Genomic DNA, 16,478 nt, shown 5'->3' with positions numbered 1-16,478 from the left:
TAAATTTGCAATAAAAAATTTTGTATCAGAATTCTTAATTACCAAAGCAACCAAAAATGAAACAATTTGTTGTATCGATAAACTTACCCCTTAAGACGCTCGAGCAAATCAACGTCTTTTCTGTGTTAGCATGCATTGGGTTGTATTTGTATGTTGAGTATCAAGTGTTGAAAAGTGTTATGTGACAGACAACCAATGGGAAATATTATAGTACATGAATTAACTGTGTAATGACGTGAAGTGTAGTGATACATAATTTGCTGATGGAAACTGATGAAAAACCACGTTTAGATTGATAGAAAAAATTAATTTTATCAACAGACTATCAATCGGATCAACAATCATTGGGTTGAAAATTTTTCAACGAAAGTGAGATCGATTTAATTGAAAGAAATCGAACTTTTCTGGAATGAAGTTCCTTTCATTTATCTGAATAACAAGACTATTTGATTTATTGTCAACCACGAGTTTTCTTTTTTCCAATAATTCTTTGATGCACTTCAGACCCAAAATTATTCTTCTGATTCAATTCGTGATTATAGTAATCAACACATTTCTACCTTTTTTCAAGTAAATTATAATTGAACGGAAAAATTATTATGATAAATCAGAGACGATATTGTTATGTGGAAAATTCTTTGAGATTCTAATGAGATATCAAGTTGGCAGAACTTTATATTTCTTCCTCAGAACAACAAAATATTTATTTACAATAACAATAATCCAGACATTTGGATGTTACAAACTTCATTAAATGTGATGTATGAGAAGCTCAATTCAAAGATTGTCATCATTCCAAGAAATAAAAATTAATTTCCTCATCGAATTAATTATTTCATAAACACAAACTTCTTATCAATTAAAAAAAATGAAAATTTTTTTAGCTGGATCCCATTAGGTTTAAATAAATCAACCTTTTCATTCTTGTGGTGAGTACTTATGACCTGACTCCAAGAGCTTTTTTAATTGATTCAAGAAAATATAACTCGCAGAGAATTTTTAATTAGCTCTGGCATTCCATATTTGTTCTCGATAAAATTAATTTTTTCTATCAGTTACAGGTGAGCAGTATCACACCACCAACCTGCGCATCCCTGTGACGTCTCCACTGGCTGCACTGAACAACAGATTAACGATCGAGAGGCCCTTTGTTTCGTACTTGTGCCTTCGAGGATCCTTTTTGTTGGTTGCGTGCTTGAGATTATCGTATCTGTGGAAGTTGAACTCGTTGACGAGCTCTTCGCAGAATTGAACACCTCGGCAGGAATTACCGAGGGGATCTAGTGGTGGTGACCATGTGCAGATGCCCATTACGTTGGGGATTACAACGAGAAGACTACCGGATACTCCAGACTTTGCTGGGATTCCCACCTGTAAAATGTCTTTTATTAGAAATAATAACATCATTTTTTCATTTTCAAAATACAAAAAAACATTGACAAGATGATTTTGCAGTGGAGAATCCTCTCATGATCTTGACTAATTTCAAATCCGAAATTAATAAACGAAATTAATTTTGCAAAATAATTTTGGCTTCAGTTTAGAACTTTACTCTGGCGCTCTATTTTATTTTTATTAGTTTTTCAAAAATTTTCAGGGCAAACCAGTTTGCAAAAGTTGTTCATTGCGCATTTCTTACAAAAAAATATTGTTTTCTTTGCAATCGATTTCATAGATTTTTTTTAAATGAAAAAAAGTTTTTATAGTTCATGGAATTTGTTTTTTAAAATTCAATTTAGAATTCAATTGAATAGATTTAATTTTTCATTTGACTTCTTTGAATATTCGAAACACATTCAAATCGACTGGTGGTAATATTTAATTGTCGTACGTTCATTTGAGGGCCCAATCGTATGGGTCAGTGCTGTCAACGCAACTAATTGATTCTGACAATTTTATTGTGTAAAATCGTGAGAATGTGAATATGAGACTCTTTTTTAACTCTTCAAAGAAATTTTCTGCTTTTTTGATTTCTAAAAATTCACCTAAATTTCTCGAATTTTTATCTAATTACGATTACAATAAAAAGTTGTTCAGCAAATTTAACAGGAAATTCCGTCACTTTTGCCACCTTTGAGTGAATTTTTAATCCCTTTTTTATACAAACAAATATTTAAATTTTAAATCGATAACAAATACTCCAGACCAATCCCTCGATAACGAGATGGAGTTGTGCCCTCAATCAAATACTACTCGATCTCTCCCCAATTAATCGACTAAAGATCGACTAGCAATCGAATAGCAATCGAATAGCAATCGAATAGCAATCGACCATCGACTGGCAATCGAGTAGCAATCGACTATCGATCGACCATAAATCGATTAGTCACCACATAGTCATCGATCAACGATCACCCAGTTGAACAAGTGCTCAAATCGATCCTGAATCGACTCACCATCGATTAGCCCTCGAGCAATCCACCAGAGACATCAATTTGGTTTTTTTTATTATTTAAAAAAATTGAAAAGTGACTTCAATTCCTCAATTTCTCTCTCTGTATCGAAGAGTATCTCTTACCCTGAAAGCGAATTGTCCACTGTAGTCGTACATTCCACAACTGTGCATCAGACTCAAGACATCTCGAACACTATCAGGTCTCAATACTTTTTCCTCAGTAATTGGACAAATTCCGCCATTAGCTAGTGTAGCTGCCATCACTGCCATAGCATCGCAGTTTGATTCCATAGCACAGCACTAGAATTGTTAATGAATATTTCAATTAACTAATTTTATAAATTCAATTTTGTTTTATTTTACTAGCAAAGTGCTAAACCATAATAAGTTGAATCTAAAATTTTCAATAATTTTGCATTTATCTCATAAACGAGTGATTTTATCGCAAAAGGTCAAGATATCTTTTTTATAGCTGATTAAATTGTCTACAAAAAGTGTTCACGACATTTTTTCATAAAATCTCTGGTTTCTGAGTTAAATGCTCAATTATGGAGAATCTCAATATGACAGCTCATCACCTTGTTACTGATGCAATTAATTCTATTCTTTTAATTCAATTTTATTAGATTTTTTCATTTTTTATTGTTTCATTCTCAAGCTCTTCAGCCCTGCGAACACATCACCAAGTCCCAACCGACTTATTCCCACTGCCAGAAAAATATAATTATCCCAATCACATTTATTTTACCAAACAAAAGCCCGAAATTTCCATTCGAAAATTCACTTTAAATCCTCTTATCACAAGAATATTTAATCAAAAAAATTATATTCTCCTCTCAATGCAAGTGCTGACTCTCATAATACATCAAAAACGGTTTTTCAAAATTTTAAATATTTTCAGAGCACTCCTTCGTCCCCCAGACACCCCGTCATGACCCCGTCTCCCCTACAGAATAAAAAAAAGGATCAAATCCAACAAAAATTGTTTCTTCACTGCGCAAACAATTGCAATTCTATCTAACGAGATATGTACTAAAAGGTACTAGAGGGCAGAGAAAAAAAAATAAAAACCAGAGAGGGTTCACATATGATCAATAAAATAATAATTTCTTTACCCCACCCTCGAAACTACTCACTTGAAAGTAAAAATCCATAATTTCCCGTAGATTTGTCTTATCAGGATAGCAGTTGTGCTCCCTCATGTAGAACCCAAGTGCATAATTCCTGTCAGCAGCCTCCCTTTCAGACAGAAAAACGGCATTATTGAATCCCAGATTTTCACCCCCCGCCAGTCTCTCAAAATAATTCATCGTAAAATCAAATTTCTCGGCCAGTGTCATTTCCGGTTTTATCAGACTTTTGAGTAAAGAGCACACCAGGATAGCACCAGCGTTGATCATCGGATTGTGTGGCTTCTCTGAAAGAAATTAACACGTTTAAACTCGCAACTCTTCACCCCTCCACATCCCCCTTTGTCATTTATCACTCACTATTGTGATCCAGAACGAGTTCATTGAAATTCCTCCCCGATGGCTCTTGACCAACGTACTGATGGACAACCTCCTGCCCTAGGCTCTCAAGGGCAATGGCATAGGTCAGTGGTTTACTACAACTCTGGAGGGTGAAGGGTATCGTAGTATCTCCAATGCTAAAACGTTGTCCGTCTATGGTGCACACTGTTATACCCCAGTAATCCGGATTCATTCGAGCAAGTTGGGGTATGTATGAGGCCACCTTGCCCTCGGTATTCGTCTTGCACTTCCAATAAAAATCCTCGATGTGCTTTGTAAAACCTGCCCAGTCTGGGATTATAAACTGGTGTCTGAATGCTCGGGATATCAAAACAATATTGGGATTTATTATCCTGAAAGAAAATATTTTGAGGGGATTATTATAATATTATAATATTGAGTTATTTAAGTCATGGAAATGAATGAATGAATTTTTATTCGTTTCGTGATTTAGAAAAAAATGTAAAAGAGAATATATTTTTATTTGTGGTTGAGAGTATCGGGGAGAAAGGAAATTATGATGTAATGCTTGTTTGTTATAGAATATTGAAATATTGTAGAAGATGATGGACAAAAGAAATTGCAGAAATCAATGTTTTAGTGGACTGAACTCCTCGTTTTGCAATCAGAGACGATGTTTTTTTATATGAATTAGGTGTCACTATTTCGATTAAATTGGAAGAGTCTTTTAATTGTTTATGGACATTTAATTTTAATTTATATAAAGATATTCGTTTTTTCGTAATATTGAAGAAGAATTCACTCCGGAATTATTCACTTTCTTGGGGGCTTCATTTTAATTACAAAGGAATGAAAATCTTCACGTAAATCTGGCTCTAGTTAAATTAGAATTAGGTTCTAATAGGCAATTAAAAGCTACTAATAATTTGAGGGAAAAGTGGAAAGCGATTCATACAACGAGAAGAGGAGCTCTGATTTAAAAAAAATTCAGTGTTTTATATAAATCAGCATTAAATTCTAATAATTAATTTGAAATCATGAGAAGGTGCGATGATAAAAAATTCTATAAAATAGCTTCTTAATTATTTAAAGGGAAATGTTTGACTGCGATTACATTTAGTGTCTTTAGATAAATCAATTAAATAGATTGATGTGAATTCAAAGTCTTTAGTTGATAGAAGACCACCGATTGACTCAAAATCAGTGATATACCATCACGTGCCACTCAATTGCATTCTTCTTCCCCACATTATTAATTAACTCCGTTAAATTCAATTATGAAATTGAATCGAATTGAAGATATATATTTAATTGACTTTATAAAGATGAATTTTAAATTATAATTAAAGTAAGGAATATTGAATGATATGTTTAATATATAATATATATGTATGCTATGTATATAATATATAGATTTGATTCAATTTAATCAAATGGTGCATTAATAATGAATAATGAATATTTATATTTATTTATTAAAATAAAACACAAAATGTGATGTGAATTTTTGAATTAGGAATTTGCTTTTATGAATAATAAATTCTGGATTAATTTATTGGTGAAAGACTCCGAAGATATCATTTCTACACTGAAAAGTGTCATTTCATCGTTCTAAAAAAATTGATAGCCCTGATGGTATTCAATTCCACACTCAGAAAAAAAAATATTCTTGTCAATTATCCATTTACTTCAGAAAAGTATTTTTTTTTTAAATCCTTCATTTCCGAAATCGAGTAATTCCCTGACAATTCTGATTAGGTTTGAGTTGAGCCACTTATATTATTCTAGAAGATCTTCATGTTAATTATAACGTTAAGTGAACTCCTGTAATAATTATGAGCATTAAATAATTCATCGAAATTCTTCTCTCAAGAAAATCAGAACTTTTAAAAAACGAAATAATTATCAATGGAGTTCATTCAAGGTCATGTGCAAAATCCTCATCGTCTAGAGTAAAATGATTATCGTAATTTAAGATTGAGTCAACCCTAATTGCGAGTAATTAGACCGAAGAATTAAATTTTGAAAAAATAAATATTTCTCTGAAGTAAATGAATATTTAGCCAAAATAATTTTTTCTTCAACTAGATAAATAAATAAAATAAACTATTAATCAATAAAATATTTTGAGACATTATTATATTATAAAAAATACCTTTTGAACTGTTCACGATTAAGTTTTTGAGTCTCATGGGATATTCCTTCGGCACCTCCCGACTTTAAATGTTCAGCCTTCAAATTATCGTTTAATTCTTGAAGTCTGGGGTCATTTTTTCTCAAACCAGTTGTTCGTAACGCCTGAAATGTAGAAAGAAAAATTAAAAATCACTGACTAATCAATAATTCTTATTTTATTTGAATCAGTGAACACTTACAGCTAGAAATTTTCCGACAGAGAGTAGATCAGTCTCCTCGTTTCTGAACATGTCGAAGAGAACGTCTTCCGCATTCGTCGCCTGATCCTGATCTTTCGTACTGTAATTTGATTGATAAAGAATTTTTTAATGAACTCGAGTGTGGGATGAAATTAATGGGGAAATAAATATTGCAGGGGGGACTGTTCTATGTGAAAGCATTACGACATACAAATAGAATATTCAGGGGGTAATCACTCGTAAAGCCTGGGGTGTGGATGAGACATTTTATAAAATCTCATGCAAATTTTTGGAATCATCTGAACAGGAATCGACATGTGAATATATAATGTTTTATAATATTTTGAGAAATTGCAATTTTTAATTCTGGGGATTTTCTTCTGAGGATCGCAATTGAAATTTGAAGATGATAATTGTAAATTCAAATTTTGAAATGAGTAATTTTTAATGTCATAGGAATATGTTGCTATTTGATAAATTATTGGTAATATTTTATAGTCTAATATTGACTCATTAATTAATTTATATTTCCATTTATGTTATTAATTTATGTTTTAAATATCTTTTTCGCTTTGAATCTCATAATTCAAAAGGGATTCGATACTTCTAATAATTTAAAGAAATAATAATTTATGCGATTGTGACGTGATAATTAAAGATTTCAATTGAAAAGTAAATAATTGAAAATTTTGTTAAATTACTTATCGATTAAAAAAGTAATGGAGAATCTGCTGAATTAAGTTACTGATTAATAAATTATTTTACATTTGCAATAGGATTTTGCTAATTAATTTTATAATGAAAAAATGATTTGATCATTTTAATAAATTAGCAAACGCAGAATTTAATTTAATGGGAAATAATAATTAACAATTGCGATTGAAAAATAAATCATTTAATCTTTATAAAATCATCTGTTGATTAGATAAATAATCGTAATCAATAATCAGCTAAAGTCAATTAGTGACTCATGGATTAATTTATATTTTAAATATGATTTTACTATTTAATCTAATCATAAAAAAATTTAACACAAATTAATTTGATGTGAAGTAATAATTGATAATTTCAGTCGAAAATTAAATCATTGAAAATGTCACAAAATCATCTGTCGATTAGATAACTAATTAGCGATTTTGTCACCTTAATTGTTGATTAAAAATATAAAATATAACTTTTTAAAAAATTTATGAAAGTTTCTGAAATTTTAAAACATAAAATTCCTTGAAATTCGTTAAAATCTCTTCACATCCATTAAATTTTCGCGAAACTGTCTAAAATTTGGAAAAAATATCATTTTGCAAAAATTTTAAAAATATCAAAATTTTCAAATTTTCACATTTTTAAATTACCATATGCACTCCATTTCCAAGTAATTACCCCCTCGAAACCAATATATTTTTTTTTCTATCAGCGAAACGTAAACTGAACTGGGACAAAGCGATAATTGGAATCGAAAATAGTCATCATAGAAAATAGATTCCTTTTCGTAGACAAAATCAAGAATAACTCAAAACAGGTGCGGAATCGTGCGAACTTGAACCTAAATTTAGCACATAATATGTATTCAATGTATCACATGGCGGAAGTGACAAGGAGCGATGAGAAAAATAATTCAATAATAACAGGTGAAAATAGTGCTAACGACCACTATCTGTGTGGAAATAACTATTTCACGTAATTTACGTGATGCAATTCAATTTTCTGAATAAATTACAGTAAATCGCATATTTCTGTTACACATCGAATGCAAATAGTGAAGCGCAAAAACAGAATAATTCTAACAGACTCGAAGATTATCATTTTTCCCACCGAACGAATTTGTTAATTTTCACTGGAAATGTTTAAACACCTGAACTATTTTCAAAAATAAAATTTTTCAAAATTATCAGGAGACAATGGTAGATGCAACGAGCCTGAAATTTTGCCTGTCAATTAGTGCTTTAATTAGTGAAATTTTGAGACTAATTTCAGCTTAATTAGTTTGAGCGGTTCTGGAGATATCACGACTTATTAATAATCGATTTTCCCCGATATCTCTTTAACAATTTGACCAATTCCATTATTTTCTTTTAATACTCGTCGCGATGACGTCACATATCACCTGCCATAATTTCCTATTATTCCCATTTTTTTAATTTTCCTTAAAATGGCTAATAAAACAATCGAGACAAAAATTTGAAATATCGTACGCTTTTAGGGCTCACTATATCAAACTTTGGAATTAAAAATAAACGAAATCGAATGATTAGTTTCTAAGATATTCTACTTTCTATATAAAATTTTGTTTTTTATTATCTCAAAAATTACCAGTCAGATATTTTTTTAGTGTTGGTCTTAATATCGTCTATTTGGATCCAATCAAACATGAATACCTCCATTGAAAAGTTCAAAGATCTCCTCATTTTTCTATTTTTAGTAAATATGAACTTTTGGATGTTTTAATGCGGCTGAAAGTCGGGGCAAACAGCTGAACCAACGGACAATAGGTCGAATTGTCGAGTTATATTGATATATCAAATAGTAGGTCAATATCTTTGGTATTTTATTTATGTGTGATTTGTTGATTAATGTGGTAGTTTATGAGAAGATGAATTTGATTGATTGTATTCGGAAGTTAACTACCAATGCAATTGGTAGAAATTAAAATAAACAAACAATATATGAACAAAGAGCAACTGTCATATGGCAATGGTCATAAGCCTCTGTTGCACTGCTTATCTTATTAAACATTTAAATACCTAATTACGAGGTTTATCAGCTGTCTAATATATATATGATTAGATTAAGTAAATAATTAAATTTTAATTTCACTTTAACTATAATTTATTTCGTTACATCTTTGTCTCACTCTAAATATTGAACTGATTTCTTCTGGAAAAATTTATTAATTAATTTGATGACTTGGACATTTAATATGTCAAGAAATATAACTCATGACGTGATTACGATTTGAGGAAACAAAGTCTTAAGATTTTTATTAACTAAATTTAGAACAAAATTGAAAACTATTTTTTTTAAGATTTTTTTGGTGCCATTTTCTTGGATTTTTTTCAATTTTTTGGGAATGTTTGCTGTTTTTTTTTGTTTTACTTTTATTTTTATGGATTTTTTTTGGATTTCATGAATGTTCTTTTTTATTTTTTTTTTGTTACAATTTTGTTTTTCAATTTTGTTGCGCTTCACTAATTCATTGATTATCGAAGATCAAAATGAGCGGGAAAATTGGGGAAAATGTGCATAGAAACTACGACTGTTCTGGTTTCCTCAACAAAAATAAATTTTTTGGCACAGCTCCTTATTTTCCATGCAATAGTAGCGCATGGTACTCACTACATGTAGTGGCTGTCGTGAATGAAGCTGTAATTGCTGAAAAAATAATTGAGAAAACAAATTCCCAAATTAGAATTCGTAAGTGAATTTCAACAATTGTCTTCGTTTTTTTCAAGTTTAACTCAGAAGATTTTGGAATCATCAAGAGCTTGCGCTGTTTACACATGGAAAATGTTAATAAAAATATGTTAGATATTTTATTAAAAATTGTGGTGGATTTTTGGCAAAATTTTCAATGAAAAAAATCAATAGAATTAGATTATTGTAAATATTTCCTTAAGATCATTCCTACAGAATTTTCTCGGGTTCAATTTTCTACATTTTTTTTAAATAAGAAAATTAAAATCATCTTTTATTTAATTTTATCTATCTTTTTAAAAAATGATTTAAAAAAAAAGAAATTATATTAAAAAATCAAATTCTTTGACTATTTTATAATTAATATTACAATGTAAATTTACTGATATTTTCTAACCAGTGAAGTAACCCATAAAAAAATATTTATGTTTTGAAAAATATATTGAAAATATTTTGACTCGAAAAAATTATGCAAAATACACATCTCACGTATATTTTTCACTATTTTCTTATTCCTTTATATTTTTTTTAAATATACGGAAGTGAAGCGAATTAAATATAGTTTCTTATAAATTTTTTCATATGGAAATATTTTTTATTAATTATTTTGTCTGGATTTTCTCGCTTGTGATTTTTTCTCATCAATAGAAAATAAAAGAAAAGAAAATTTTTCATTCAACTGGTTTGCACCAGTCCATTGAGTCATCTTCATTATCGTTCGAAAATGGCCTCCGCGAATGAAAAATCTCTACTCGTGACCTTCGTGTCAAGATTCGCAGATTAGTTGTAAATTTCGTGGAATTAGACAAAGTTATTAGTGGCCTCGTTACGAAGTAACTTGTTTACTTTACCGTTTCTGGTCGTTTGCTAGGCCAAATTGACTTGTCACAGCTGGTTCCAAATGTGCTGTGGGTTCGAGTCTTTTTGTTACAGGAAGGAAGGCTTGTTTCTGAAACAAAAATATTCAAAATTTCAATTCTACGTAATTTACTATTTTTTTTGGAGGGAAATACTTCTGAAAAATTCAAGGAACGTGATACCGAAGCACAAAATGATAACGAGTCAGGTAACTAATAATTATCCGTCAGGTAATCAATCCGTCAATAGTAATAGTCAGGTAATACGTGCAAAGTAATTAAGTATTTGAGTATTTTGTATTTACCCCCAGTCAAAATACTAAATTTTTAATTAATTAACATTGGACACATCTCTAAATATCAAGTAAAAAAATATTTACTGTTGACTTGCGCACTAAATTCTCAATGTTCAAATACTTAATATTCAAAAAGACATTTAAGAACATTCTGACAAATTATTTTTTCCATAATTGAGTTTAACGAAATATATTTTTTGTGAATATCATTAATATTATTTTTGGAAATGCCAGCAGAAAAAGCGAAACCACAGAATTTTCTTCTTCATCACCAGCACCCATGGGTTATCAGTAAATTAATTAAAAACTTAAAATCGAAGATTACAATTTTACAATTGCAATTTACGATACGATAATCAGCTCTAAATCGATGATTAAAAACATTTTGAATATTAACGACTCATTACTCTATTAATAAAAATCCATTAGTGGCTCATTGACTCACTTTCACTTAGGAATTATCATTAAAATCCATAATACCACATTTTATCAGTTAATTCCAATGGAGATTATTTTTTTTTTATTTTTAAAAATAGTAAATACCAGATATTTAGATATGAAGTTTTTAATGATTTAGAACCAAATCAAGTTGTAAACACTGGCGATACTATTTAGGGAGCTTTCAAATATTAAGTACACGAATATTTAGTATTTACGTTCTTCAAGTGAATAAATATTACACTATTATTATGTTCATCGGTTATAAATAATAAACACTCCAATACTTAGAACTCAAACTCGTATTTAACTAAAATTCTACTCTAGCATTCCCATCGCGGTTTTCAATGAATATCTCGAAACAAAAGGGAGATAGCAAAATTTTTGTTATTACCTTTTTTCAAAACCATAATCTTTTCTATCAAAAAGATTCTGACAACAATTTCGCTATCTCTCTTAGATTTGCAGATATTTTCCAAAACGTCAGCTGAAGAGGCCGATTTTTTCGTGGTAACACTTGAATTTTGTTTTTTTTTTAATGTCTCTCTGGATAAAAATAAATTAAATTGTTATCATTATTCAATTGTTTTTATTTTACTAGTTAAGTGAAACATTGATGAGTCAGCTTGCTGCTCAATGATCGTTACGTAGAACGAGAAGGATGAAAAAACTGCAGGAAAAACTAACGCATTCATTAGATAGTTCTGTTAGGTTTTCATTGAATCCATTGAAAATTTCAGCAGCCTTTGGACGTTTTATCAGTATAAATACCTGATAGTCAATATTTTTTAGATGAAATCAATCGATTGAAGCCTCGATCTACCAATCATCCTATTTCATGATTCGTAGAAAATTTATTGACGCGAGTTTTTCCAATTTTTAGAGATTTTTTTCCTTCTCTGAATAGATTTCAATGAACTAATTGAAAAATTTCAACTGAGGAAATTGTATGGAAACAATGTCAGTAGAGTGTATCCTCTTCATTGAAAGTACATCATAATAAGAAATAATGAAACACATGTTTAGAAATTTATTTCATTAAATTTTGTCAATTTGAAGGAAATTTACGAACGCGAAAGTAAATTTGTTCAGATTTTATTTATTATATGAAAGAATTTTCTTGGCATAAGTTGGCTCTTTCATTGATTTTGTGTTCTGATTTTCCTGGATCTTCGATTGACTTATAGTAATTGAGAATTTATTAATAAGAGAGAATTTAAAATTTTAGAATGATTTTATTATTATTAAAATTTTAGAAATTCGGAATTTCGTAAAATGATTTCTCAACGTTCATAGATTAAGTCTCATTTCGATTATTTATCACCCAATTGACAAGACAAAATTTAATTAGGTGTTGATTTATTGAATTTGGATTTAGTTAGTTAATTTTAAATGAGAATTGATAGTTTTTATTTTAATGTAACGGAGTAATTGAAAATGGGTTATTTAAAGTAATAAAACTGGAAATAATTGGAAACTTTTCTTTACTTTATTATGTGACTTAAATAGTTGTAATTGGAAGATACATCCGCTCTGTACCAATTCCTTAGAGGGATTAACTAGACTTACAAAGGGAAACAACACTCAGGACCTTTTAGTCAGGTGCTCTCAAAGAGTCTTATTTATTCTGTTTTGTCTACATTTCCCAGAATTTTTTTTATTTTCGAAAATACGAAATACCAGATATTTAGATATGGAGTTATTAATTATTTAGAACCAATTGAAGTAGTAAATACTGATGTGTCTACACTTCTCAGAATTTTTAGTTTTTTTAATATACTAAATACTAGATATCTAGATATGAAGTTATTAATTATTTAGAACCAATTCAAGTAATAAATACTTGTCTATACTTCTCAGAATTCTAGTCCCTAAAAATGTTTATTTCAAAGCATAAACACTTAGAAGAGTATGAAATTGATTTTTGCTTCAATTAATTAATGAGCAAGAATGTATAAATTAATTTCAATTAATGAGCAAGAATTTATAAATTTCATAAAAGGGTTTTTCTATTATATCAATAAGTGATCGATAATTGATCATCTAGACTAAATGCTGATGAATTGCATCTCAATATGAATATTCATGAACCAATTGACAAATGCAAAATTTACCTGAATGTGAAATGCTAATTAACAATGTCAATTTTTAATTTCCAAGTTTTATAAAAGGGTTTATCAGTCGATGAAATCATCATTAATATTCTAAACTCGATGTCTATAAATCACTTTTCAATGTTAATCAATTCCATTATTATTAAAAAAGAAAGGGGTTCACGTTAATTTCGATTTTCATTCCCATCGAAATGCACTCATCAATAATAAATAATATCGAGACTAATATCGTACTAATGAGTTCACCATATGATTAGAAGAACAAAAGGTTTTGCTGTTTTTTTATTTTCATTTCGATAATTTTTCCTTAAACATAAATACAGCCCCAACGCTCTGTTTATGAATAATTAGCGTTGCAGCTCTAAAAATCAATTTTTTTATGGAATAAAAATATCATAGAAAAACGGAGTTATAGGATATTATCCTTGTTATGTCATCGTAATTTGTAATGTGGGGAAGAATAATGCACTGGAGTTGCACCTGATAGTGCACCATTAATTTTGAGTAAATTTAACTCACTCGATGGTCTTCTATCAAATAAAGATTTTAAATTCACATCAGTATATTTAATTAATTTATTTGAAGACACTAAATGTAATCACAATCAAACACTTCCCCTTAAAATAATTAAGAAACTATTTTAAAGGATTTTTTATCATCGCACCTTCTCATCAGTTCAAATTAATTATTAGAATTTAATGCTGATTTGTATAAACGACTCATCTCTTTGAAATCAGAGCTGTTGTTCTTATTGTCCAAATCACTTTCCAATTTTTCCATTAAATTATGAGCAACTTTTTTTAATTGCTTATTAGACCTTAATTCTAATTTAGATAGAGACAGATTTATTTAGAGATTTTCACTCCTTCGTAATTAAAATGAAGCCCCCAAGAAAATTAATAATTCTGGAGCGAATTCTTCTTTGATATCGCGAAAAAACGAATATCTTTATATAAATTAAAATTAAATTTCCATAAACAATTAAAAGGCTCTTCCAATTTAATTGAAATAGTGACACCTAATTCATATAAAAAAACATCATCTCTGACTGAAAATAAAAGTACATGATCCATCATATAATGATCATGTGACCATTTTAACCAAATCAAAATTTCTTCTCCACTAAAATATAAATAACTATAAAATATAAATAAAATATAAATTTTTGAAATTTTTATAACAAACAAAAATAATATCATAATCACATTTCCCTGCGATATTTTTATTCTATAACAAGACTGACTCGCACCGCTAATTAATCGTAAACGCCCGTTTCATTCCTCTACCACTCACCCCCTTGATAAACCCCAAATTTACCTCAACTTCCAATAATAATTAACAAATTCCCACTGAAATTAACCAACAAATTCCCCTAAATATTTCTTATCGTCAACGGATGTTTAGTCATGTTTCCCATGGTTATTCACCCTTATTGATCGCCCCATAGAACATTGCTGCTGAATACGACCACGTGTTTGCCTCAAAAAACACATGATTGGAAGGGTGCGGTGGAGACTGGATGCCGGGGTGGCACGAGTCCTACGGTATTGATCGTTCGATGCATCATCCCCCCGGCTCAGCGCCTAAGCCGAAACCCCAGAGGTTCCTGCCGACCTTTACCACCCCGTCACTGATTCAAAAATTCACCCTTCGCCTACCCCCACCCCTGCGACCCCCAAATAATCACGTGAATTTTCCCTCCGCCACGAAAATTGTCCCCACGACCTGCACCAAAATCATCACCGATTAGCACCCGAATGACTCATCACCCCCGTCCGCGACTATTTTAGTCCCTCAATTAGGGTCAAAGTCATCGCCCACGTGGACTCGGTCCCACCCCGATCATTGCCCCCGTCATTTTCCCAAAATTTTCCAAAAATTTCAGACTTTCCTCGATTCGCATCTCCAAGCGGCGCCTGTCAGCGCCCGGTTTTCCGCCGATATCTCCGAACCTGAGGGAGATAGCGAAATTTTTGTTGAGTACTTTTTTCTCGAGGACATTCAGAGCTACAATAAAGGTCCTGATGAAAACTGCGCTATCTGCCTCACATCCTGAGATATTCACTGGGGAAAAGTTGAGTTACCTTGTTGGTCGCGTGCAACCTTCGAAGAACGTCGACTCCCACCTTCGAGGCCTTCGTCATCCTGACCGCATCAACCACCAGTTTCCGGTACATTTTTCCCCGATTCGACAGTAGTTCTCGGTGGTAATTGTTTATTGTCGTTTATTGTTTATTTAATTTTAACTCCGTTGAGTTGTCGCGAAGGAAATTCACTCGGTTTTTTTAAAAATCGAAATTGTTTTTCTCACTTTACTCGATTTTTTTCTCCAACACTCACTCACATGCACATTCGTAAAAACCGACGCTCAGCGTCCCGACGACTAGATACTACTGGCATTAGTGTGCCGGGTTGAAACTCTATATCGGGGTAGTTATATAGTCTGTAAACAACTGATTTGAGACATGCGCGATGATTTTTCGTTGATCGTCATTCACACGAAGTTTTAAACTAGAGAACAAATATTTTTTATTTATTTATTTTGTTGTTTGGAGGAACGATTGTTGGACTAGTTGAGGAATAGGTTATTTGAGGTAACAATTTGAGGTATGAGGTACTGTCAGGATTGAGAATGTCTTTTAATCAGTGATAAGAGACCTGGGTTTTAGGTGATGATTATCGACAGGAAACTCAGAACCGACTGAACGAGTGCTGCGGTTCAGAGGATATCACACCCGGAAAATGGCCGATTTCGGGAAAACTGGGGAGGGGAGGGGGTGCAGGTAACAAATTTTTGAGGGATTTATGGGGATCTTCAGACGTCAGGAGGAAGAGGTGTGGGAATGGGTGACTCGAGGGATTTTCTCGAGTGGGAAATTATTTGTCGTTCGGTGGGGGAATGACAGATATTTTTGAAATTTGAAAATAATCGTTGAGGAAAATTTCCGGACGGTGGTTCGATGATTTTTCGTGTTGTGATTTTAGAGGTGAAGATCGAAGAGGTGAAATGGATTTTTTTAATGAGGGAAATTGATGATTTGAAGTTTGGAAGTGAAGAGAGAAAATGGAGAGTTTTTTTAACATTTTTAGTTATTTTGTTATTGAAATTTGTCGATATAT

General features: G+C 30.9%; 1 protein-coding gene across 5 annotated transcripts in view; it reads right to left on the bottom strand.

Moving 5' to 3' along the window:
• The window catches only part of Gls (Glutaminase), a 42,314-nt gene that overhangs the window by 8,631 nt on the left and 17,205 nt on the right, over window positions 1–16,478 (bottom strand). For 2 of the 5 annotated variants that reach the window (XM_064137203.1, XM_064137208.1), the window contains exons 1-9: window positions 15,443–16,073; window positions 10,505–10,602; window positions 9,576–9,611; window positions 6,243–6,342; window positions 6,023–6,165; window positions 3,886–4,259; window positions 3,532–3,812; window positions 2,519–2,695; window positions 1,085–1,371 (exon numbers count right to left, since the gene is read on the bottom strand). In XM_064137203.1, coding sequence (XP_063993273.1) covers window positions 1,085–1,371; window positions 2,519–2,695; window positions 3,532–3,812; window positions 3,886–4,259; window positions 6,023–6,165; window positions 6,243–6,342; window positions 9,576–9,611; window positions 10,505–10,602; window positions 15,443–15,535 — 1,589 coding nt within the window. In that variant the 5' untranslated portion in view covers window positions 15,536–16,073. Of the gene's footprint in view, window positions 1–1,084; window positions 1,372–2,518; window positions 2,696–3,531; window positions 3,813–3,885; window positions 4,260–6,022; window positions 6,166–6,242; window positions 6,343–9,575; window positions 9,612–10,504; window positions 10,603–15,442; window positions 16,074–16,478 lie in introns of those variants that run through there. The other 3 variants (XM_064137205.1, XM_064137204.1, XM_064137207.1) reach the window with 3 other exon arrangements.

The sequence above is a fragment of the Diachasmimorpha longicaudata genome, chromosome 18, assembly GCF_034640455.1.
Source record: "Diachasmimorpha longicaudata isolate KC_UGA_2023 chromosome 18, iyDiaLong2, whole genome shotgun sequence".
Lineage (NCBI taxonomy): Eukaryota > Metazoa > Arthropoda > Insecta > Hymenoptera > Braconidae > Diachasmimorpha > Diachasmimorpha longicaudata.
This window is presented reverse-complemented; position numbering and strand designations above follow the sequence as displayed.